The 23,610-nt window shown below is 61.6% G+C and overlaps 8 protein-coding genes across 8 annotated transcripts; 4 read left to right on the plus strand and 4 right to left on the minus strand.

The window, feature by feature from the left end:
* Positions 1-488: 488 nt before the first annotated feature.
* On the minus strand, positions 489-5,718 carry COLE_00490 (uncharacterized protein; the record flags this gene model as incomplete). The annotated part of the gene is made up of 3 exons (XM_018427026.2): positions 489-5,300; positions 5,338-5,497; positions 5,534-5,718. 3 exons carry the CDS (start codon positions 5,716-5,718, stop codon positions 489-491), a joined length of 5,157 nt encoding a protein of 1,718 aa, XP_018275351.1.
* A 680-nt stretch (positions 5,719-6,398) lies between these two features.
* On the plus strand, positions 6,399-6,693 carry COLE_00491 (uncharacterized protein; the record flags this gene model as incomplete). Its single annotated transcript, XM_018420106.2, has 3 exons — positions 6,399-6,437; positions 6,525-6,588; positions 6,623-6,693. The coding sequence occupies 3 exons, from the start codon at positions 6,399-6,401 to the stop codon at positions 6,691-6,693; spliced, it is 174 nt and encodes a 57-aa protein (XP_018275350.2).
* Positions 6,694-6,894: 201 nt separating this feature from the next.
* COLE_00492 (uncharacterized protein) lies at positions 6,895-7,971 on the plus strand (the record flags this gene model as incomplete). Its single annotated transcript, XM_018419431.2, has 1 exon — positions 6,895-7,971. One exon carries the CDS (start codon positions 6,895-6,897, stop codon positions 7,969-7,971), a length of 1,077 nt encoding a protein of 358 aa, XP_018275349.1.
* A 336-nt stretch (positions 7,972-8,307) lies between these two features.
* Positions 8,308-9,246, minus strand: COLE_00493 (uncharacterized protein; the record flags this gene model as incomplete). Its single annotated transcript, XM_018424504.2, has 5 exons — positions 8,308-8,462; positions 8,498-8,674; positions 8,723-8,883; positions 8,928-9,037; positions 9,175-9,246. 5 exons carry the CDS (start codon positions 9,244-9,246, stop codon positions 8,308-8,310), a joined length of 675 nt encoding a protein of 224 aa, XP_018275348.1.
* Positions 9,247-9,537: 291 nt separating this feature from the next.
* COLE_00494 (uncharacterized protein) lies at positions 9,538-14,082 on the minus strand (the record flags this gene model as incomplete). Its single annotated transcript, XM_018426103.2, has 1 exon — positions 9,538-14,082. One exon carries the CDS (start codon positions 14,080-14,082, stop codon positions 9,538-9,540), a length of 4,545 nt encoding a protein of 1,514 aa, XP_018275347.2.
* Positions 14,083-16,062: 1,980 nt separating this feature from the next.
* Positions 16,063-17,379, plus strand: COLE_00495 (uncharacterized protein; the record flags this gene model as incomplete). Its single annotated transcript, XM_018423338.2, has 4 exons — positions 16,063-16,189; positions 16,221-16,816; positions 16,956-17,174; positions 17,335-17,379. The coding sequence occupies 4 exons, from the start codon at positions 16,063-16,065 to the stop codon at positions 17,377-17,379; spliced, it is 987 nt and encodes a 328-aa protein (XP_018278533.1).
* A 425-nt stretch (positions 17,380-17,804) lies between these two features.
* On the plus strand, positions 17,805-20,816 carry COLE_00496 (uncharacterized protein; the record flags this gene model as incomplete). The annotated part of the gene is made up of 2 exons (XM_018420861.2): positions 17,805-18,048; positions 18,079-20,816. The coding sequence occupies 2 exons, from the start codon at positions 17,805-17,807 to the stop codon at positions 20,814-20,816; spliced, it is 2,982 nt and encodes a 993-aa protein (XP_018278532.1).
* Positions 20,817-21,042: 226 nt separating this feature from the next.
* Positions 21,043-23,550, minus strand: COLE_00497 (uncharacterized protein; the record flags this gene model as incomplete). The annotated part of the gene is made up of 9 exons (XM_018425782.2): positions 21,043-22,540; positions 22,605-22,697; positions 22,743-22,803; positions 22,857-22,908; positions 22,949-22,995; positions 23,046-23,206; positions 23,276-23,361; positions 23,417-23,449; positions 23,527-23,550. 9 exons carry the CDS (start codon positions 23,548-23,550, stop codon positions 21,043-21,045), a joined length of 2,055 nt encoding a protein of 684 aa, XP_018278531.1.
* Between the last annotated feature and the right edge of the window lie 60 nt (positions 23,551-23,610).

Here is a 23,610-nt window from a genome sequence, read left to right on the forward strand (position 1 = left end):
AGGATAGAAGTGGGGCGGCTGGGGGATTTCATGATTATGGTCGTCTGCGGTGCTTTGGTGGTTCGTTCGCGAAAATCGAATGCGTGCAAATGCATGCAGATGCGTTAAACGAAAGAAACGTGCCAAGGGCGCGCAGAAGGGCCCTCTCGAGGCGCTGCATGCGTAGTTTTGATTGGTGCAAAGAAGCGGACAAAAGATTATGCCGGCATGTGTCCTGATCGTTGGAGGGCGTTGAGAGGCGCACGAAGTGTAGCTTTTGAGATCTAGACAACCCATGCTTCCGGGTTCTGCGGGATACACGCTCCAACGCTGAGGTGGCGAGGGAACTGTCTGGTAAAGGTCATCTCTCTTCAAACTGCCCCACAACGTTGCGACCTACAAGTCTTCTCCGAGGTTGTATCCTCACGAGCCTCAGCGCTTCTATCACTCTCGCTCTCCGCGACCAAACCTAACAATGCATATGCCAAACACTACTCTATAATTACTCCCTACAGGCGCGTGGGGGCGCGCACGTCGAAAGCGCCTGTCCCACTCCCGCTCGGCTTGCCGAGCACGATTCTCGCCGCTGGCGATGTGAGGTCGTCAAAGTCGCCGTGTAACGTAGCGTCCGAGAGGAACGCGACCGTCGTCTCGAACGACGCCTTGAGCAGTGGCGAGCTCTTCTGCGAGATACCCGTACGGTTGAAGGGCGAGTAGCCGCCCGCGTGCGTCATGTAGTCCGCGATGACCGTCAAGTGGCGGTAGTCGACGCCGATGCCGTACACCCCGAAGATGCCTGCCATTTCATTGATGATCGTGCGGCGCGCAGCCTCGACACCGTATGTCTGCAGAATGGCGTAGACGTCGTTCGAGCCGATCTTGTCCAGGTCAACGAGCTCGTCGGCAAGCGACCACATGCCGCGGATGTTGGAGCCCTCCGTCGTGAGCGAGCGCGAGAAGACACCCTTATCGTCAAAGTTCTTCAGGCAGCGCCCGATAGCCGGGATCTCGTGGATCACGGCCTCACGACATGCCTGCTCCACCAGGTCGACAAGCAGGAGCTTGGGCGCCTGCCCAGGGAACTGAAGCTCAAACTGCGCACTCTTGCCCTTCGGGTCGAAGTGGAAGTCTGTTGCAAACTTGCTCGCGCGCTTGAACTGCTCAGAGAGCACGTCGGCGGCCGCGTTCCACGCCGCCTTGGCAGCAGCGTCCTCGTCCTCGTCTTCCGAGTCCGAGTCGCTTGCAGCTCCACCCTCAATCATGTCCTCGAGATCTTGCACGCCGACCTCCGCTTCGTCGTCCTCGTACTCGAGCGCACGCGTCTGCCTCGCGCGCTTGAGCTGTCCCGAGTCCTCGTCGTCGTCATCGTCGTCGAGCTCATCGTCTTTCCCTCTCCGCGGCGCCTCTCCTTCCTCCTCGGCGCCGGCGCGAAGACGCAGGCCTTTACCAACCGCCTTGTCCTGCTCCTGAGCCTTGATAGCCGTCCGCGACTGGTTGACGATCTGACGCTTGATACGGTCCGCAAACGACGTGCACAGCGCATCGTGCAGCTGGTCCACAGTGATCTTGTACTCTTCCGTGTACTCCTCTGGAGGGTAGAAGTCGAGCAGAACAGTGTACTTGCGCACGCGCGAGTTGTTGGCCTCAGCCGACTTTCCTGACAGTCTTTCCGTGACAGTGACCTTTTCGACGACCTCCGAAAGCGTGAGGCGGCTCACGTGCTTGACGAATGCGTCGGCGTCACTTGCCTCGACGTGCTCACGCAAGGGAAGCGTCATTGTCGGAGTAGCAGGCTTGCGCGCCGCCGTCATGACAATTTCACGCAAACGCGGAATACCGAGCGTGACGTTGGCGGCACCGTGACCGGCCAAGTGGAAGGTGTTGAGCGTCATCTGAGTCGACGGCTCTCCGACACCTTGCGACGCCAACAGACCGACCGCCTCTCCGGGCTCAACTAGCGAACGCATGTAGCGCACTCGTGCGAGCTGCGTGAACTCGCGCTCAGGGATGCGGGCCGAGGCGTATGCCGAGGGTGGCGTATCGCCCTTGCGGGGCTGAATGTATCCGGCGCGGTTGGAGGCAATGTACTCGTTGACGTCCCGTGCGTACGCCTCCGACATCGATCCAAGGTAACGGCTCGGCTGGTAGATGCTCATAGCTGGCTCGTACTTGTGCGGCTTCTTGAGCGCCTTCTTGCTCCAGTCGATAGCCTCACTGTCGTCGACCTTGCCGACAATCGCACTGGGGTCGTACTTGTTCAGCATCGAGTCGTGGTTGCGTGCAGCGAAGTCGAACTTGGTCAAGTGCTTCGACTTGGTGACGTCGATCGCATCGTCGCCATACAGGAACTGCAGGATGGACGAGTCAGAGTCGCGCACAGTGTGGTCGTAGTGCACCTTGACGCCCTCGAGATGCTTGATCAAACAGCGCTGCAGGTAACCGGAGCGGGCAGTCTTGACGGCCGTGTCGATAAGACCTTCGCGACCAGCCATGCAATGGAAGTAGTACTCTTGCGGGCGAACACCAGTCAAGAAACGGTTCGCTACGTAACCACCAGCGCGGGCCGATGTGTCGTACGCCTTGAAGGCAGGTAATGTCTTTCCCGACACCATGGTGGGTACACGGCGACCTTCAAGGGCCTGCTGACCAAGCAGCGTCGAGATCTGCGACGCATTAACCTTGGAGCCCTTGGCACCGGAGATGGTCATGGTCTGCATGTTGTTGTCGGGGAAGGGGCGGATGAGGTGGGCCGGCAGCACGTCGTTGTTGATCTTGGATGTCGTCTTGTTGAACTTCTGCTGCATCACGCCGTCGTAGCCCGCCATGAGCGAGTCGTCGTGCAGGATCTCCTCGAGACGCATCTTGAGGTTGGCCTGAGCAGATGGGTCGTCCGGGCTGGAGCCCTCGGGCAGGCCGACGTACTTCATCGCGGTATACACACCGTCCTCTTTAGCGGCATCGAGAATGTCCTTGCGGAGCTTCTCGCCCTCGGCCGTGAGGATGAGGTCGTCCATACGACACGTGAACGCAGTGTGCTGGAGGTACTTAGTAAGCACGCGCGAGAGCACGGCGAGCAATCGGTTGGCGATGTATGGCCCGTACAGCTCGTGAACAGAGTGCACGAGACCGTACGACGACGCTCCGTACTGCGACTTGTCAAGGATACCGACGAGAAGGTGGCCGTCGACGAAGATGACTTGTTCCTCGGACATGTCCTTGTCCTTTGAGTCGTCGCGCTGCCACAGGCTGTTGGCGACCTTGTTCTTGGACATGAGGTTGATGCCCCTGGCATTGGGAGGAGTCAGGTTGAGCAAGATGGTCGAGAAGATCTGCTTGCCGGTCCACATGGGACGAGGCTTGAAGATGGCTGGAGGGAGAGTGCGGATGCGGCCGCCACCAGTGTAGTTGTTCTCCGTGCGGAGAGCGCCGTAGATCAACTGGTAGTACTCCTCGCGCGTGAAGAACGTCGACTTGTTGCACATCCACACACCGGCAACGACGTGGTCCTGAATCAGGCCACGAAGAGGGTTACCCGACGTTGGGACGAGGTACTGGTTGTCGGTGTTGGCGATCATCTGGGCCTCGGCGCGCGCAATCTCGTTCTGCGGGAAGTGGATGTTCATCTCGTCACCGTCGAAGTCGGCGTTGTAAGAGTTGCAGTTGGCGTAGTGCATGCGGATCGTCTTCTCACCGTGAAGCACCTTGACGCGGTGGCACATCATCGACGGCTTGTGCAGTGTTGGCTGACGGTTGAGAATGACAATGTCCCCGTCACGAATATGGCGGTACACCTTCTTGTTGCGGGCAGGAATCGATGTGCTGCTGCCGCCGGCGAACTGGTCATTCTGGGGCGTGAGGAGCTGGTTGGCGACCGCCTCGCGCTGCTCGAGCGACATCTTGTCCAGCGACACCTGCGTACCGTCCTCGTTCTGTACAATCGTCGCGCCAGGGTGAATTTTTGGGCCGTTGATGACCAGGCGGCGCATCTCGTGGATGTTCTGTGGCGTCACGGGTTCGGGGTACGTAAGCTTCTTCGCGAAGACAGGAGGGATACCGATCTCGTTAGTCTCGATGTTGATGTCGGGCGAGATGACAGAGCGCGCGGCATAGTTGACACGCTTGCCCATCATGTGCTTGCGGAACAAGCCCTCCTTCTTCTCGAGCAGCTGCTTGATGCCCGGCGGCGGAAGCTTGCCCTGCGCCATGACAGTGGGATTCTTGGTGCTGTCGATGAAGCTGTTGACGTCGTGCTGCAGCTTGACGAGCGTGTCAAGGAGCATCCCGTATGTGCGGGTTTCGTCGATGCCCTTGAGCTTCTCAGCAAGCTCCGGGGACTTGTCCTGCCGGCTAAAGTCACGCATAGTCTGGTTGAGTTGCGAGACACGATCGCACGTGTTGATGAGAGCGGTAAGGAGCGTGTTCTGAGGGTTCTCAAACAAGTCGTCGCCCATCATAGACGCGGGACGGAAGCGGGTGGGGGTGACGGGCATGACGTCCATGAAGAACATGTCGGCCACAGGAGCTGGGTTGGCGTGCGCGCGCGTCGACGGTGTTCCGTGGCGGCCGTAGATGAGAGTGCAAATCTCAGACTCGAGCTGGAACAACCTCCTGAGGTGCATGCGGACCTCTCCAGGAGGCAAGACCCTCTCGTTGCGGCCGCGGGCACCCTTAATCTGCCCCGAGGCTGTCCGTGCAATGCCGTCGACACCAAGGCCCTCGTCGACCTGGTCTTCCGACTCATCGGAGGAGCGCTCCTCTTCGTCGACGTCCATCTCGTCCTCACTTCCGCTGCTCCCTGACGCCGAGCTGGCCTCGATGCCCTCGTCGATCTCCATGGCGTCGCTCTTCTTCTTCTTCCCAGCAAGCGATGGTCCGTTGACGCCGAAACCAGTTGTAACCTTCTTCAGGTTGAGCACGCCGTTTGCCTGCTTCTGCTTAGGCGTGAGGTCGTACTCGACGATCTTGATCGACTTCTCCTTCCGGAAGGTGTTGCCGTACGCCTGGCAATGGGAGCAACGGTTCCAGATCTTCTTGCCGAACTCCTGTAGTACTCGACGGCGCTCCTCGTACACCAGTCCATCCTTGTACGCGTCGCGCTCGTCCTTCTTCTTCCTCAACTTGAGCACCTGCTTGACGTACGTCTCGATGCGGAGGATGAACTCGGCAGCGCTCTCGGCGCTCACATTCGCGTCGGCATCATCGGCTTCGCCTTCCTCGTCGCCTTTTGATGCACCAGCATTGGGAGCAAGGTGGGCCACATAATGAGCTTCCTCAAGACACCCAGCGTCGAGCAGGCGCAGGCGCGCAACGTATCGCTTCAGCTGAGGGGGTCAGTGACAGATGCGGTGACTACCTTACGATAATCTCTGGCATCTTGAAGTGGTGGCAGTACATGCACACTCCGCGGAGCAGCTGGTAGCACTGGTTCATGAACAGTGGGTGATACACTGCTGATGGCAGCTCGATGTGCCCGTAGTGTCCTGGGCAGTCGAAGTAGGACAGCTTGCACGTCTCGCAGCTGTACGTCAGCTTGCGCTCTGAGCTGTGAGCTCACATGTCACCCTTCTTCATGGGGCCGAGCTTGGGGTCGTACAATCCCCCGCGCGTGGGCATGTTGAGGTTGTCGAGGAGGGTCGCATGGTCGATCTTCTGAACCGAAATTGACTTGATGTCTTCTGACGAGAGGAACGAGAAGGAGAGAGAGGAGATCTCCGAGTGGAGGGGGTGTGCAATGTCCATGGTGAGTGGACCGGCGAGGGCGGTGGGCGATGCGATGCGAAGAAAGTTGCACGCCCGCCCTGTGGTGTAGATGGCGGCGGATGAGGTGGTGTCGAGGAGGCGAGTGTTGGTGAGCTCGACGGTGACCACATCTCGAGCTGAACTTTTGATTCTGGCGGAATCAATTTTTTGGAGACCCCGGGTGGAGGCGCATGGCTCACACGTGAGGAGAGGGTGAGGAATAACAAACAAAGGCGGGATCAGAAAAGCTAATAAAGATTAGGTTTATGCCTTAGCAGGCAACACGCGGCCCACGGCGTTTACCGAGCGCTCTGGAACCGCACCGTCGCACAACACGGCAACGCTCTTTGCCGGTCGCCGCGCTCCGTCTGCAAGGTCACACTATCCTCCTTGTCGACCTCTCTCCGCCCGTCTCTCCTCTCGATCCTCGCATCGCATCTCACACTCTCTCCTGTCCTGTTCTCTTATCTTCTCTTTTGGGTTCTCTGTCTTCCGCCTCTCGAAACACTCGTTCTCACCATGGCCGGACAAGTGCCATTAGACGCGTAAGGTCGCATCACCCAGCCCTCTCTAACACGCAGGCAATTTAATCGCGCCGTCGACCTTGTGCAAAGGTACGCTACGCTTACGCACACGCTGACGACGCAGTCTGCCCAAGAGCGGGCCGGTGCAGACGAGCTATGAAGAAAAACTGCAGCTCTACTCGCTTTACAAGCAGGGTGCGTTAGGCTTGCGAGCGAGTTCGGGGCAATGGGTGGGCGGGGCGCACAGACGCCGCGCCCACATTGGAATGACGCTCACACCAGCAACGGACGGCGACAACGCCGCGCCCAGGCCCGGCATGCTCGACATGCTTGGTCGCGCGAAATGGTGCGTGCCAACTCTCTTATCAGCTGATGATAAGGGACTCGTGGGCGAAGCAGAAGGGTTTGTCGAAGCGCGACGCGAAGGCACTCTACGTCGGGGCCTTGTTAAAAGTGAGTATGGCATCTTTGTTGTTGTTGCCTCTGCCCCGTTCAGCACCTCGCCATCGCGGTGGGCGTGTGGCGCTGCCACGCTCAGCCTCGCTCGCCCACCTACCTCGGCCACCCGCGCAACTTCCGCTAACATCAGATTCTGCAACGGTTCGAAGACCGGGATCCCGATGCGCGCGCATGGAGCCAAGAGCTGGAAGCAATGGGCCCTCTGCCGCGGGCGCAATCTCCCGCGTCCTCCGAAAGCAGCTTCCACTCGTCGCGCGCGTCGCCGCCCCCCGACTCCGGATCGGGGGGGTACTACCCACCACCCGATCCGTCGCTGCCTGCGCCGGACGTCGCGCCGAACATAATCCCCCCGAGCGCACTCACGCCGTCGCACCGCTCGCTCGTCAACATCCCGCCCTCGTACCCGTACTCGGACACGGGCAACGCAGCGCCGCTGGCGCCGAGCATCGGCTCGCGCCCGCAAAGCTTGTTCGGCGGCTCCGCGCCGGACCGGGACCACCTCGCGGCGCTGCGCGCGCGCCGCGCGCCCGCCTCGGGCCTGGGCTACGTGCCCGAAAGCCCGTCGGGCCCCTCCCACCCGCTGCCGGCGCAAGCGCCGCCGCGTCCCGCGTCGCACCAGCCGCACCAGCACATGGCGCCGCCGCCGTTTGGGCCGCCGCGGTTCGCGTCTGTCCCGCCCGGCGCGCCGTACGCGCGCGACTTTGGCACGCCAGACATCTTCGCCATGCCCGCCGCGCAAAGCCCGTACCATCCCAGCCCGTATGCGCGGCCCGCGAGCGCGAGCACGTACAGCGTGCAGCCGCTCAACTTGCCCGCGACGCTGCAGCAGATCCACACGTCGCTGCAGGCGCTGCATGAGCGGCTGGCGACGTTGGAGCGGACGCAGAGCGCGCTGCTGCGGCGCGAGGAGCGGCGCGACGGGCGCGGGTGGTGGCCCTTCTCGTTTAGTGGCGAGGAGGATGTGCTCGACGACGCCGAGATGGCGGCCGAGCGCGAGTGGGAGCAGTACGACGAGAGCCGCGGCGCGTGGGCCCCGTACTCCCCTCACAGCCACAGTACGACCATCCGGCTGCGCAAGAAGAAGGGGCTGACGGCGCGCGTCGCGTGGGCGCTCATTACCGCCGTGAGGCGTGCGGTTATTGGTCTCGGCGCGGCTGTGTTGGTCGGCAGCATCGCGCTCCTGTTCGTCACACCGCGGTGGCAGCGTACACTGCAAATTGCGATGCGGCGCGCGCGGTTGCGCGTCGCACGCGCGCTGGCTGATCACTAGAGGTTGGGGTGGAGGCGTAGATGCATAGGGCCGTAGATACGCAGCATGTAGTCGCAGTTTGAATCTACATTGTGAGATGTAGTCTGCACACGGGGATCATGGCCGCGGGTGGTCCTCCCGGCTATCTCCGCTTGATCAGAACACCGACAGCCGATCTCCCATTACGCATCGTGGTACAATATGACACAGGCTGCATCCACTAGACTACATTATGCATGCCTACGCCAAATCGCTACCAGCGAGTCCTACCCTACTGGTCTACAGGCGGCGTCTGACAGTCTGACGATGTGGGGGTGCGCTCACCAACAGCTCCACTCACCGCGCCACCACACACGCTCAGAAGAACCGCCACCAGATGAACAGGATGAAGAAGAAAGCGATCCCACCAACCGGTGCCCACTTGCGGATCAGCGCGTCGATGTTGATCTGCCGCGCCGCCTTGCGGTACTTGGCCGACTCGGATCGCAGTGATGTCGACAGGTGCGACATGCCTGGAGTCAGCGTGCCTCCTGCAATGGCTACTCACGATCCAAGCTGTCGCCGCGCCACAGCAAATCCTCCATGTTCTTAGTCATGATGCGCGTCACGTCGCGCAAGTTCTCGTTGAGCTGGTCGAGCTGTGTCGTCGGCCCCGCGGCCTGCCCGCCATGCGTCAAGCTCCGCGAGTCGCGGTACAGGCGGGTTGTCTTGGAGATGAACGTGTCTGGAGTGAGCGAGGCTCGCGGGCCAACTTGTGGGCAGGCAGACTCACCAAATCCCATGAACGCATATGGCCGTGTCGCCGTCTCGACTTTGTCGCCGTACGAGCGCGAAAACTCCTTGCTCAACTCGTCGAGGTAGCTGAACGCCAGCTTGCGGGGGTAGGACCCCTCGCAGATGCACATGTAGATCACGGGCCCGACGATGAGGTAGCTGCAGGGTCAGCCGGCTGCGATGGGTTGCGCTCGTAGACTTACTGCAACGTGTAGTCGCCGCTCTCGATTGAGCATGCGGGCTCCGAGTTGGGCGTGAGGCGGCGGAACACGAGCTTGCTCTGCTGCTTGTACTCTGTGAGAGCCTTCTCAGTCTAGTGTGAGCACGCTTCTCTAAGTGACAGCGAGGAAAGAGGAGGGGAGGCAGTCTGAACAACACGCCTCTCGTGTGACAACTTCCACCCCTCGCCGCCACCACCTTCCTCCTCAACCACAGCGCCGCCGCACTCACCGTCTCGTCATCAACGCTCGCGGCAAGCGGGAGACCGTCGCTAACCCGGAAGATTGTAGTTGAGCGAACCATGGTGAGTGTGGAAGTAAGTAGGTGCTCTGTGAGATGTCGAATTCGACGAGACGGTATAAGCCGTTGAGCTCGACTAGGGCGCGTGCGTTTCGTCACCACCTCCACACCCTCCACGCAAACACCTACGTTTGATTCCGCCCTTCATTCATTCATCCTCCATCCACCAGCATCGCCGCATCGTGCAGAATAATAGAACATGAACTAGATGTAGCAATTATACCAGCGGGCTGGGTGCTGAACATGGCTGTCTATGAACCAAAAGAATGTCCTGGGTATATCACAATACTGTCGTCAGCCATGTCTTGGCAAGGAGGACTCACCGTACGTCGCCGGCACGACACCCTGTCGCCCAGTCGCCGGGTCGCGCGCGTACCACCACTCATCGCTCTGCTCGTCGTCGAGAATAATCACCCGCTGCCCCGCCTTCATGGACAGCTCACCCGACTGCAGTTCTGGCCCGCAGAAGTCGTACCGCATCACCGTCTCTCGCCCCTCATCGCTCCCTTCCCACGAGCCCGCCGCACCATACTCCTCACTCTCGAGTGGCGGTTGGTTGTACTCGGCCGCGTCGAGGTAGTGGCTGTCGGACGACTCGGCCGTACGGTGGTGAGCGTAGGCTCCCGCGCCGACGCCCGCTGCTCCCGCCGCAGCCATGGCCACGCCCGGGTGTTGTCCTGGTGCGTACTGTGCTGGTGCGAAACTCTGTTCCAGCGCAGTCTGCACATGAGAGTGGATGAGGTTGTGTGTGGAAGATCCCTCGCTGCGCACCTCGTCCTTCTCGTACATCTCCTGCGGTGGCCGGCGCTTGCGGTCCTGGCGTCTGAGGCAGAACGCTACCAGCAGGATAATCAAGACCAGCAGGAGAATGAGTCCGGTGGCGATCGCCATGGCGACCAGAACGACGAGGCCACGGGCGAGGTAGCGGCCGAGCGTGAAGCTGAAATTGGACTCGGACCAGAACAGCGATGAGCCAGCACCCATGTTGCCTGTCGCGCTGGATCCAACGAGGTAAGGATGCCATTGTGCGCCGTCGTACAGTGCCGAAGAAGCGTTACCTTGACCAGCGAGAAGGACGTTGCCGGTCGCCATGAGCATACGGTTCTCCTCGATGACGCCACGAGCCTCATGCTTCTTGGAGAGCGGGACGAAGGCGAGATTCTTGATAGAAGTGCCGTCCATGAGAAGCGACGAGTTCTGTTCGGACCACGCGGCGCCGTTCCAGTGCTGGAGGTAAGGCTTCGAGGTCGAGGCATCAAAGCCGGCCGCAAAGATGTTGGAGGCGTTGCCGTCATTGATGGCGATGGACTCCACCGGGCCAGGAAGCTGGCCAAGGGGTTCCCAAGCGCTGTTGGCGCCGCTCGCATTAAACGTGTACCGAGCAGCGTAAACGTTCCTGCCGCCAATAACAAAAGAGCCACCAGCAACAAGCACCTCACTCTTGGCACCACCGAAAGCAAGAGACTTGATCTCACCAGCCGACGGAGCGTTGTTGCCTACTCTGGTCCACTGGGTCTTGGCAGCGTTGAACTGACACACCACAGGGCAAGGAAGGTCGCCGACCTGGACGAAGTTGCCGCCAACGACAATGACGTCCGAGTCGGGCTGAGCCTTGATCGCATTGACGCTGACACTCTCGTTGGAGCCAGTCGACGGGGTCGACGGCATCGAGTTCGTCCACGAGTTGGTCTTGAGGTTCAGTGTGATGAACGACGTGTATGGTCTGCCAGCGTGGGTGATGTTGACGCCTGAGCCGCCAACGTAAAGGACGTCGTTGTGAACCTCTAGAGCGTAAACAACACCAGACACTGGACTCGGCGGGCCGTAGAGGGTGCCATCAGACTGGAACGCGACACCAGAGATGAGCTTGTCACCGGTGCCTTGGGAGAAATTGCCGCCAAGAATTGTGACCATCGCGTTATTGTCCGATGTGTTCTTGTAGTAGGCGCCAGTGAGGGCAGCGGGAGCCAAGTTGGCCTCATCAGTGTAGCCAGCGGGCTGGGCCGCAGCCTGGCGCTCGACCAACGAGCGGTGGATGCGGGAGATCCAGCGGGCGGTGTGCGAGCGTCTGGTGAGGTTGTTGGAAGCCGGGGCGGAACCCTGGTTGGAGAACGCAACACCCTCGAGGTTGGAGATCTGAGCAGTGCCATCCTTTATGGAGAGCGAGGCAACACCGTTGACAGCATTGCGCGAAAAGCCACGAATGCGGCCACCAATGTACGCGTCCGCGTTGGAGCTGGCAGCCGCCGCGGCATTACCGTATACAATGCCGTTGTTGGACCACCGGGATGTCGACGTGTCGTAGAGAGCGTAGCCACCAGTCGAAGTGCTGCCGTTGGCAGCTAGTACGCTGCTGAAGTTGCCGACGATCAGCAGGCTGTTCTTATACTGAACAATGCCGGTCACGGGACCGTCGACGCCGCCCTCGAGAGCCTCCCACTTCTTGCCTCCCAGGTCGTACCGAGCAAGTCTGTTGAGCTGGTCACCGCCGCTGACCGTGCTAGTGAACTCGCCGCCAACGTAGACAAATTGGCCGACCGTAACCGCCGCCGCCACAGGACCATTGAGGCCTTGCCCGGCGAGAGCGGTGATGATGCCAGAGCTCTTCTCCACGGCGACGACATTGGACCAGTCCTGGGTCTTGAAGGAGCCGCCGACAAAGAGCAAGTTGTCCGCCGGTACTACAGTGGCCACCCGGAAGTCTCGGGCCGCCGTTTGATTGTTGCTAGCGTCGAGAGAGAAGCCGAGGCGAGTAAGGCCGGTCTCTGTGAGGTTGGGGAGGAGAGAGTTGATCGCATTAAGGTTCCGAGACGAGCGGACGTACTCGTACACGCCAAAGGCGGTACGAACGGCTGCGGGTGTGGGAGCCGGAATGATCGAGCCAGAGGGGATTGAGCCGGAAGCGGACGGCCCCAGGGTCGCCGTGGGTATGATAACGACCGTGCTCCCGCCAATCGCGGTGGTGAAAGGCTGGGTTCCAGTAGGGGTGACGACAACGGTGCTTCCACCGACAACAGTAGTGACCGGTGCGGGGGTTCCAGCTTGGCCAATGCCCGCGCCAGCCGAGCCGCTGGCGCCGGGAGCCGCCTCCTGCCCAGTGCTCAAGCCAGTGAGTTGCAACTGGACGCCAGCGGCAACAACGACGTAGTCGGATGCGTCGACGCCGGCGGGCTGGTTGGGTAGGGCCACGCGGATGGTAGGGTTGAAAGTCGCGTTAGACGCATCGACAAGTCCATCGTAGATCAGCACTTCAGTGTCCTCGCTGACCCTCTGGTTGATGGTCGCGGTGTAGGGAGTGCCACCCTCGGTAGGGAAGATGGCAACGTCAACAGTGGTGCGGCTGGCGCAGTCGCCAATGTTGTTGCAGCCAGGGATTATGAGGTAGATCTTGTAGTAGCCGGCTGAGCCAACCCACGGGTAAAGAGTGATCGAGGTGTCGGACGGGCTGTTAACGGGCACTGTAGAGGCCATGTACCCCTGCTCAGTGCCAGCGATGTTGGACGGTGCGTTTGCGCTCTGCCAGTCGCCAATCGTGTGTATCGAGCTGTTGGACGGGCCACAGAAACCCTGGTTGTTCGCCTCGACCGCCGAGGCGTAAGCTCCATTAGAGAGAAGTTGGATGTAGTTGAGACCAGCGCCAGCACCCTGCCACGAGTCGAGGACAATGTTAAAGCCTGTCAAAGCACGCGAGCCGCCTTGGAAGAGGAAGTCTTGGGCATAGACGTTGGCGTCTGTGGAGAGCGGGCAGTTGTTGCTGCAGCTCTTCTCCTCGCCCGTCACTGGGTCTGTGTATCGGAGCGTCAACACCGTGTTGTCGGGAAGCGTCGTCACTGTGAACGATGTGGTGCCGCGTCCGTCGACAAGGGCGTTGGCCATGCGGATTCCGCTGCCGGTCAAGTATGAGTTGCCGAGAATGTTGATGGTGGCCACAGAGGCGTCGCGGGCAAGCCACGGTCCAGCGTTGGGGCACACCAGTGCGTTTGCATCATTAAACCCGTCCTGGGTAGTGGCGGGCGCGGCGTTGACACTCAATCCTCCATACTGGGAGGCTGCGGCTGGGATTGTGACTGGCACGAGGTAACCGGAATCTCCTGTTGTGATGGTGTTTGGTGGAGCAAAGGGCGCAGAGGCCAAGGTGCGCACTGTTGTGTTCGAGGTGTCTGCAAACAGGGTCGTGAACTCGCCTCCAAAGTAGAGGCTGCCTCCGTCCGAGCTGGACGAGATTGCGCGCACACGGCCGTTGAGGCCACCAAACGGTACTGTTGCCCACGCGGATGATTGTGTTGACCAGCGGCCGACGTTGCCCAGACTTTCTGGTGCTGAGAAGAAACCGCCTGCCCATACATCATGGTTCGCGTCATCGCAGTAGAGGGCTTCGACAGGTCCAGAAATGCCGGCGCCCAATGCTGAGAACTTTGCCTCTGATGGCGAGTAAGATACGATGCTGTCGGCATTGATGCCGCCAAACTGTTGAAAGTCGCCGCCGATGTACAGTGTGTTGTCGTTGGACCAACACATGGCCGCGATCCGGCCTCCGTCGTTTGTTGTCCCGACAGGGGTCACTGTCCCATCGTCTGCTCGCATAACAAGGGTGTCGGCCGTGGCAGAATATGAGACCCGTGTGCCATTGTCAGCGGCTCTAACGGCAAACGGAGATTGTGATGAGAACCAGTCGAGGCCAGCGAACGAGCCACCAAAGCCGACCTGGCCCATCTTGGCAAAGTCGACTGATGGCAAATCACTGGGTGCTGGGGTTGCTGCCAAGGCTGCGGGCGCGAGAATGGCGGCGGTGGCGACAGCAAACGCCCCCAGGCGCCTTATTGGGGGTTTGCGCGGCATGGTGAAAGGTGGAGCGGAGGGGCGATGGATCGTGAGTGGTGTGATGAGGGAGGGAAGGGAGATGATGTCGAGATGAGGGGTGAACCCCCGACTGAACTGATGTTATAGGCACGTGCGGGAGACGGGGTGTTGTAGGGCTGTTGAAAGACGATGAGGAGATGAGAGAGGCCGTTGTGGGACGTTGTGTGGGGGAGGGTGGGAGGGTGTAGCGTGTGTTTGTGTTTATGGTAAACGAGAGTGTGGCTGAGAGTCGAGGTGGAGAGACGATTCAATCAGACGAAGTGCAGGCCAAGGCCAAAGGTCATGTTCGATTGTTGATAGCAAGAAGAGATTCGAGGGGAATCAAGGCGATGTCGTTCGAAACGGGGGGAGGGGAGAAAGAGATGGCGAAGAGAGAGAGAGAGATGGAGGCAGGGGGGGGGGGGGGGGGGGGGGCAAGAAGCGGAGGGAGGGAGAGAGGGAGGGAGGGGGTGGATTGCGCACAGAAGAGGTGTGTGCGTGCGAAAAAGAGGTATGTGCTTCGACCGAGCAGCGGCGTGGGCGCAATGTGATGGCCGTATGCTGGAGCGATGGGCGAAGGCGAAGAGGTGAAGAGGGGGGAGGGGGAGGGAGGAAAGACGGAGGGGGTAGACGAGAAGAAGAGCAAGGATGATGGTGAGGACGAGACAAGAGATGGTGAGGAAGGAGGGATGTGTACAGTGTACCAAGCCGGCCACCCACAAACCCGCAACTAGGAGGGCGTGCAGGGTGAACGGGCACCCCCTTGGCCTCCAATTAGACTATCCTATTAGACTCTGTCATAACGGTTGTATTCAACAGAATCCCCTATTGACCTCCATTCCTGCTTCCTATGGATGTTCCTGACTTTTGGGTGCTTCCTGAATGCCGTTGGGTGGGATCGATGGGCTGATGGCCGCGCCGGGCTCAAGGCGGCAGGCGGACACCGGCATGCTATTCAGGGTCTAGGAGACAGCAATACGGGCAGCAACGGGTGGCGGATTCCTTCAAGAAGGGCGGAATACCCAAGGCTTCCCTCAAAATGATCAGGGCGGAATGACACTCCCCATGACGGCAGGGCCAGCAGGGCTCCTTTGCCATCTGACATGATCCATCCAGCACAACAACATCTCCCGTGGCCACTCCTCGGCCAGGTGGTGGGTGGTTTCTGCCTCCTCTGCGGCTCTGCAGTGCTCTCGACGTGACATGTCTTGCACGTTTGCACATTGCACAAAGATCGAGAGCAACGCCGAGATGGAGAGATGGAGGGACTGTGCTGTAGATGCCAAGGGCTTCGGCGCGTTGGGTCGACGCGTTCGAGGCGTTCGAGGGAGCAATTGAGGGGGGGTTGAGGGAAGATGGAGCGCAGTCGGCTGTGGCGTTTCTGTTTCAACCTTGCAGACGTCAGAGGCACTCCTCCAAGCTGGCCAGCTACAGTACCAGGGCGGGCACCGGTCAGCAGGCAACTGGCTCATGCTGTTCGACGCCGCCTATCAAGTCTTCAAGGCCAGCTCAGACGGCTCTCACGTTCCCGTCAGTGATGTGTCACCCTCTAAGTCGCCGACGGAAGTCATCGTGCGAATGAGATTGCCGCGCTCCGAGCATCTCAGCATCCGAGGCCGAGGAAGGAAGCAAGCTCTTCAGCTCCAGCCAGAACGGCGAGAGTGCGATGAGACGAGCCGAGTAAGGCGGCTGCTAGGGGTTGGGCGATGGCGGGATGGCTTTCTATGCCAATGCCGCCCCGTGAGTTCATGTCTCAATTCGACATCGGGAGACGAGCATGGTCTGTTGTAATGGTCTGGGCATGAGCAGCGGAGATCAACACGCAGGCCCGTACTTTGCCACCACCGTGGGAGACCCACCCACGCTCCTCCCACGCGATGTACCTTAATGCCGAAACGCCGTTGCCACCTGGACCGGCTCTTCTAGCCGGATACTGTCCGCGATGCAGCCGTCGATCCTTCCTGCATAGACTTTACCACCATGCCCGCCGCCTCGTCGAGCAAAGACGCCGCCGCGCCAAGCGGCTCCGCCCCGCCTCCAAAGGACCACCGCAGCCCGACCGTCGACGTCGACGACGACGACGACGAGGACCTCGACGATCTTGATGGTGGGCACTCCTCCGGCACCGCTAACAGCAGATGTGCTCGACTCGTTCAACGCACCACCCAAGCCCGCGGCGCCTGCACCCGCCGCCGCGGCGCCCGCTTCCGCTCACGCTCCTGCAGGCGGCGACGAGTTTGAAGCCGAGCTGATCGAGGGCATGGAGTCGCTCCTGCGGTCCCTCGCGAACGACAACCCGCCCGGACCAATGCCCGGCGCCTCCACAGAGAAGGCGCGCGACGCGACACCTTCCTTGGGATCGGAGGAGGAGGAGAAGGCGTTCCAGCGCGCACTGGAGATGATGATGTCCGGCGAGGGGCTGGAAGCCATGGGGCTGGACAAAGGGGCCGCGGGGCCGAGCGCGCGCGGGCCGTCCAAGCAGTCGCTCAATTTCGAGGAGACGATCAAACGTGCCATGGAGTCGGTGAATACTGGTGGCGCGGGGGCTGCGGGCGGCCGCGACGAGATTCCTGGCGATTTGGCCGCGCTGCTCAAGCAGCTTGGCGAGGATCCCAGCGCGCTCGACGGGTTCGGCGACGACGACGACGAGCTCGGCGGCCTGTTGGACGGCATGATGGCACAGCTTATGAGCAAGGAGGTACTCGAGGAGCCTATGACGGAGCTGGCGGCCAAAGTGAGTGGCGGCGGAAATAAAGGCGTCCTGTGTCCTTGGCACGTTGGACGCCTGTTTGGCACCTCGTTCGCCTGGTGGACACCGACACCTCGTGCTGTTCCTTCCCCTCGGCCCTTGGGCTAACACGCGCTGACATCAGTACCCCGCATACCTCGAGAAGCCTCCTTCAGGCGTCTCAGCCTCCGATCTCGACAAGTACCGCAAGCAGCACGGCCTCGTCAAGCGGATCCTTGACGTGTTCCAGCGCCCCGGATACACAGACGAGCGGGACGGCAAGGAGGTCGCCAAGCTCGTGGGCGAGATGCAGGATCTCGGTGGGCCGCCTAACGAGATCATGGGCGACCTGCCAGAGGGTTTTGTGAGTGCATGCGTGGTTGAGGCGGGTGCCGTCGCTCCCAGGAAGGGCCGGTTGCCAAGGTGTATCGCACTGCTGCACCGCCGCCCCGCCCGGCGTCGGATCCGTTGCGCCCGCAATGCAATGACTGCAACTCTACACCGTTGCAACAGCTGACAAATAGGACCTTGGAGCACTCGGCGGCGAGGAGGGATGCGTGATTATGTAGGGTGTAGGGTAATGCATGTGGGGTGATGTGGGGCCGATATGGGGCGGCGTCGGCTGCTGTACTGCTCAACGACGATCGGAGCATGCTCCGTCCTTCAGAGGAGATCAGTGCTGTATCTCTCTACATGGTGCTCGCTGCAGTTGCTCGCCTCAGCGAGTTGCAGCTTTGACCAAGCCGTGAGCATCCGACTTGACTTGGGCGAGATCTTGGATCTGGGGTTTGTTTTGATTCCTGCAGCTATGGCACGGTGGTCGAGCCCGTCCACGCGCCTGTGCCTGGAACCCACCCAGCATTCCCTCCGCAGCCTCCAGCCGGGACCCGAACATCGAACGAGCACGCTGCCGTTCAACCGTCGCGTCGTTGACATCTCCCACTCGCCACCACTCTCCAGCACATCAACACACCACACCCCCACGCTCATTACCATGCTCTGGCACGCCGTGGTAGCCGCGGCGGCGGCGGTGGGCGCCGCCGCGCAGTGTGTCAACTACGGGGTCGCGGACGGCGGCTCGTGCGTCTGCCCCGCCGGCTTCTCCGCGCCCTCCAACAACAACTGCGACCTCCCGAACTGCGGGGGCTCGCTCTACGAGCCGGCGGGAGCGACAGGCGCCAACGGCGCCACAAGCGGCTGCGCGTGCGCGAGCGGCTGGACCGGGCCAGGCTGCACAGGTACGTACGGACGTGTGCGCGCTCACGCAGTGTGCCAGAATGCGCCGGCGTGCGTGTCGTCGCTCGCCAAATTTTCAAACTCGTCGAACGCGATCGCCTCCGCCGCCCTCGACACGACCATGACCTGCTCGTCGGTGCCGACCGTGTATGCCGCCTCGCAGATGGCGTGCAGCGTCGACCAGCCGACGCTCAAAGCCATCTTTCCGGGGGCCGCGCAGCTGACTATCTCGCGGTTTTTGAACAGCTCGCGCACGCCGGGCGGCGAGCGCGCGCTCGCGCAGGCCGGCATTGCCGGCGGCAACGCGGAGGCGTGGGCCCAGCTGTGGCTCGACGGCGTCGAGCAGTTTTACTGCCACGCGACGGCGTGTAACCAGACGATCACGGCGGGCGGCGCCGTCAACTCGTCGTTGTGGGAGTGTGCGGGACTGGCATGCACGTGTCGTCCCGGCACGGCGTTTTGCGGGGGCTCAACGACGAATCTCACGGGTCCGATTAATGGGCTGCAGGGCCCGCTGTCGGTCGATTGTGGCGAGGGCGGCACGTGCCAGTTCAAACAGCAGTTCTTGAACGGCCTCTTCGGGTCCGGCGGCCTCACGCTCACGCAGTGCTCGTTCGGCGAGTGCGTCGAGCAGTACGTCATTGACCAGGCGATGGGGATTGTGGGCGGGTCGGCGGGCAGCAGCGGGCTCAGCGGCGGCGTGATCGCCGGCTTGGCCGTCGTTGGCGCGATTATCCTGGCCATCATCCTCGTGACGATTTGGGGCGTGATCGTGCGCAACAAGGCACGCAAGGCCGTCGGCGATGGCGCGCTCGAGAAGCGCCGCGGCGGTGTCGGCCTCGCGTGGAGCGGCGTGGGATACGAGGTCCAGTCGCACGGTCGAGGGCTGTACGCGACAACTGTGAGCTGGCTGCGTGGTTGGGGCTCGCCGACACCGCGCGCAGCCGACCACGAGGATGGCACGGGCGTGGGCCCGAACGGCGGCCGCGTCGTGCTCCGCGACACCCGCGGCGACCTGCCCCCCGGTGGCTTCTGCTGCGTCCTCGGCCCCTCGGGCGCCGGCAAGTCGACGCTCATCGACATCCTCGCTGGAAAGCGCAAGGCCGGCCGCGTCGAGGGCAAGGTCGCGTACCTCGACGACGGAGGGCGGCGGGTTCGCATCGGGTATTGCGACCAGTCGGATGTCCTCTCTCCCACCTCGACCGTCCTCGAGACACTCCAGTTTGCCGCGTACCTCCGCCTTCCCGAGACGATCCCGCGGGCCGCCAAGGACGAGCGGGCGCACCAAGTCCTGCGTGAGCTAGGCCTCGAGCACATCGCAAACACACGTGTCGGGTCGGGCGAGCACCGTGGCATCTCGGGCGGCGAGATGCGCCGCGTGTCGATCGGCGTAGAGCTCGTCGCCGACCCTGACGTGCTCGTGCTGGACGAGCCCACGTCTGGCCTCGACAGCGTCAGTGCCGCCCGCATCGTCTCCCTCCTCAAAGCCCTGGCCGAGGAGCACGGCACGACCATCATCGCGTCCATCCACCAGCCCAGCTCGGCGCTCTACCACTCTTTCTCGCAGGTGCTGCTCCTCGCCAACGGCCGCCAGCTGTACTTTGGCCCCGGCGGGTCTGTGCCGGCTGACTTCTTTGCTCAGCACGGATACCCCTGTCCTCCCGGTTACAACGTCGCGGACCACCTGCTCGAGATTGCGAGCGAGAACCCGCAAGGCCTGCCGACGGGCGCGGCGGCCGCGCTCTCGACGCGCGCCGCGAGCGGCTCGCGCGCCTCGGACAACTCGGCGTCGGGCGAAGCCGAGGCCGGCGAGAAGGACAGCAACCACCACGCGCCCGTCTTGAACCGGATGAGCAACGAGATCGACCTCGCGCAGATCCAAGCCGCGAACACGGAACGCAAGTGGTGGCCGTCGTCGCACCCGGCCACGACGTTCCTCACGCAGCTCGGCGTGCTCGCGCAGCGCGAATGGCGCACGCTTATGCGCGACAAGACGCTGCTCGTCGCGCACGTCGTCGTGTCGGCCGTCATCGGCGTCTTCGCCGGCGGCCTGTACTACAACGTGAAGATCACGATCGCAGGCTTCCAGAACCGCGTCGGCTCGCTCTTCTTCCTCGGCTCCCTCATCAGCTTCACGTCATTCAGCGCGCTGAACAACATGGCCGAGATGCGCCCGCTCTTCCTCCGCGAACGCTCTGGCGACTTCTACTCGCCGCAAGCGTGGCTCCTCTCGCGCCTCCTCTTCGATGTCCTCCCCCTCCGCATCCTCCCCACCATCATCGTCTCCGTCATCCTCTACTTCATGGTCGGGCTCGCGGCGACCGCCGCCAACTTCTTCAAGTTCCTCCTCATCGCGGTCGAGTTCGCCATCGCCATGGCGCTCTACAACTTCCTCCTCCCCAGCGTGTTCGCGCACCCCTCCATCGCCATGCTCCTCTCCAGCGCGTGGGTGCTCTTCAACATGGTCTTCGCCGGCTTCTTCATCAACATCTCAAACATCCCCGCCGCCCTCCGCTGGCTCAGGTATCTCGCGCCCCTCGGATACATGCTCGAAGCACTCACCGTCAACGAGGTCGGGTCTGGCCTCATGATCGTCGACGTCCTCCAGGGCGTGCCGATCGAAATCTCCGCCGTGCCCATCATGCACTCCCTCTTCGGCTTCGGCGAGGGCAACTACTACCGTAACGTGCTCGTACTGTTTGCGTGGATCGCCGGGTTCCTCAGCATGCTCGTGCTCACCGTCATCTACTTCCTGCGCGAGAAGCGTTAGTACGGTGGGGTGTGTTTTCTGATATGGAGTCGGGATATAGGATACAGGATACTTTATACCATAATGCATGTGTTGGCTGTTTCGTGGTGCGTAAACTTGGTGACTCCAAGATTGCTCGGGGCGTAAGTCAGCTATCCTCCCTCCACCTTCGTCAGAATCCGTACATGTCTATGCTAGCTATGCTATGGCTATACTGGTTCTCGCCAGCTGATCCCCCAAGCCCCACCTAGTGCGTGTGGAAACACGTCGCACACACCCCATTGGTCTTGAACACGTTCTGCGTAAAGTCCGCACACCCACATACACCGCAGTCGCGCGTTGCACGCCCGTTCGCGCTCGCGCCTGCACGGAGGTGCATCGCGCCCAACCCGTGCGACAGCGGCGCCGCGTCGTCGTCGTCGCTGTGCTCGAACGGGCTGCGCACCGGCACGGCCCGCCGCGCCGGCGACATCTGCCCCGACCGCCCTGAGCTCCGGTCCTCGTCGCTCGCAAGCGGCGTCTTGCTCAGCGTCGACGAGCGCGACCGCCCGCCAGTGCTCGTCATGCGCCGGCTTGGTGGCGGCGGCGGCGGCTTGCGTGCCGTGCTGCCTGCGCGCGACCGCCCGGCTGGGGCGGGAGAGGCTGAGACGAGCGCCGCGCCGTCGTCCACCTCGCCGTGTTCGCTGCCCGAGTCGAGCGTGCTGTTTAGCGTGCTCCGCGGGCTGTTTGCCACGGGCTGCACCGAGCGTCTAAACTCGCGCGGTGGCATGGAGCGCGCTTTCGGCAGCGCAGGACGCTGAGGAACAACCGGCTTGTCCACCTCCTCCGTGTAGGCCTTCGGGAACATGCCAGATCGGCCAGACACTTCGCCGATCAGCCAGTCTGTGCTCCCAGGCACCTCGGCGGTGACTTCCACAAGTTGGCCGCGGCGGAGAGGCAGTTCATCCGCCTCGCGGCCCTCGTAGTCAAAGAGGACGCGCACCCAGCGACCCGCTGGCGAGGGAGGGGAGGTGAGAGCGCGCCGCCGCGTGTCGGGTGGAGCTAGCGCTCCAAGGCCAGATACCACACTCGAGACGCTCTGTGACCGCGCGCGGTTCAGCTGCGGAGACGGGCTGTCGCGCTTGTAAGGGTCGTCGTCGCTGTCGAGGGCGACACGCTCGCGCTCCTCGTCGCTCAAGTTGCCATACTTGACTCTACCAAACGCGCTCTTGCTCTTGTTGGCAGCCTTCGAGGCACTCTTGCCCGCCGAGCTCGCGCTCTTCATCCCAAACGACCCGATGGTTGCCATGATGCTTTTCTTAGGCTTGCCCGCACCCGCCGATGCCGTACTGTCGCTCCTTTCTCTTCCTTCCGCTGGGGGCTGTGACTTGGAGTCTGACCGCGCCCGCCCTTCAACTTGCGATTGAGACTTGCTGCGTGCCCGTCCCTCCGGCACCTTGGTGTCTCTCTTCTTCGAGGGCGAGTACACCTCCAGGTCCTCGTCTGAATCGGTTCGCTTCGCGTAGGTTGCGCGGGTGGGTGTCTTGCCTGCGGAACGCGCAGACGCATTCGACTTGGCTCTCGGCCGCGACCCGGACGGCGCATAGCTGGATGGGAACGACGCTCGAAGGTCGTCCAGAATGTCCTTGCAAGAAGCAAAGTACTCCAACTCGGCGTCGAGCCAATCGGCGAGTGCAGCAAACTGCTCCGCCTCCTGGTTCTTGATATTCTGCATCTGCAGAGCAGTGTCCTCCTCCGCCTCTTCCCTGTCGGTCAGTCCGCCTACGCTTCCGCGCCCTCGCATGTCCTTTCCTTCTTCTTGCCACTCACAGTCGCTGCTGAGCTGCCTCGACCTCCTGCTCCAGCGCCGGGTTCTCTTTCTTGCTCGCACGCATCCTAGCCAAGGCTGAATCCAGAGTCAATCTGTATCGTCAGCCAACCAGTTGGCGGTCCGGGAGCGTCACGTACCGCCGTGAATCCATCTTCCTGCGATATGCCTTGTACTCATTTACGCCTTCCAGGGACGCCTCTGGTAAAGTTAGCTCTGGGCGCCACGCCAAGCTGATGCGCCAAGCCACGTACCAGTGTTCGCGATAAAGCCCTCCTGCAGCCGTTGGCTGAACTCGTCCTGCACCTGGGCGTCAGCGCGCTACTTGCGTCATGGCACAACGCACGCCTGCAATCTTGACTCGCGCACGTCCATACTGCACTAGTGCGTCACCTGAAAATGTCAGCACAGACGCACAGTCGTACGATATGAGATCCACGTACCATAGGTGCCGCCCGCGTCATTCCCATAGTCAATCATGACAAGGCCGAGCGCCTCGGACACCCGCATCTTGTCCTTTCCAGAGCCAGCGGGCGGGTGGGGGTCCGCACTCGGCTTGAGCTTGGACATGTAGTCATAGAATGCCTGGGACGTGGCATGCAGGCTAGTGATCAGCTCAAGGTCACCTCACATTTGGCGGCACGCAGATTGATGAGAACGCGACAAGACTCACCGCTCAACGCCAATCTTGAGAGGCTCGATCTCGGCCTCGAATTCGGCAAAGTCTTCGGAGAACTCTGTCTTCTCGCCTGAGAAGACCTTGGGTCAGCAGGCCACAGAGCAGAGCGGCCGTTGGAGCATGGCGGCGGCGTACCTTCTCGTTGGTCCATTGTGTGACCTTGTTGAGCTGTGCGTGAGTTATTGTCGTGGGAGAGGGTTGGAGATGCCCGAGGAAGGGCGAGTGGGGGAGAGCCCAAAACGTACCTGCTTGAGAGCCTTGCGTTGCATTGTCGTGTGGATGAAGAAGAAGAAGAAGAATGAGGGCAGAAGGAGTTGATACAATGTCAA

Source organism: Cutaneotrichosporon oleaginosum, assembly GCF_008065305.1.
Source record: "Cutaneotrichosporon oleaginosum strain ATCC 20508 chromosome Unknown ATCC20508_contig01, whole genome shotgun sequence".
In the NCBI taxonomy this organism is placed as follows: Eukaryota; Fungi; Basidiomycota; class Tremellomycetes; order Trichosporonales; family Trichosporonaceae; genus Cutaneotrichosporon; species Cutaneotrichosporon oleaginosum.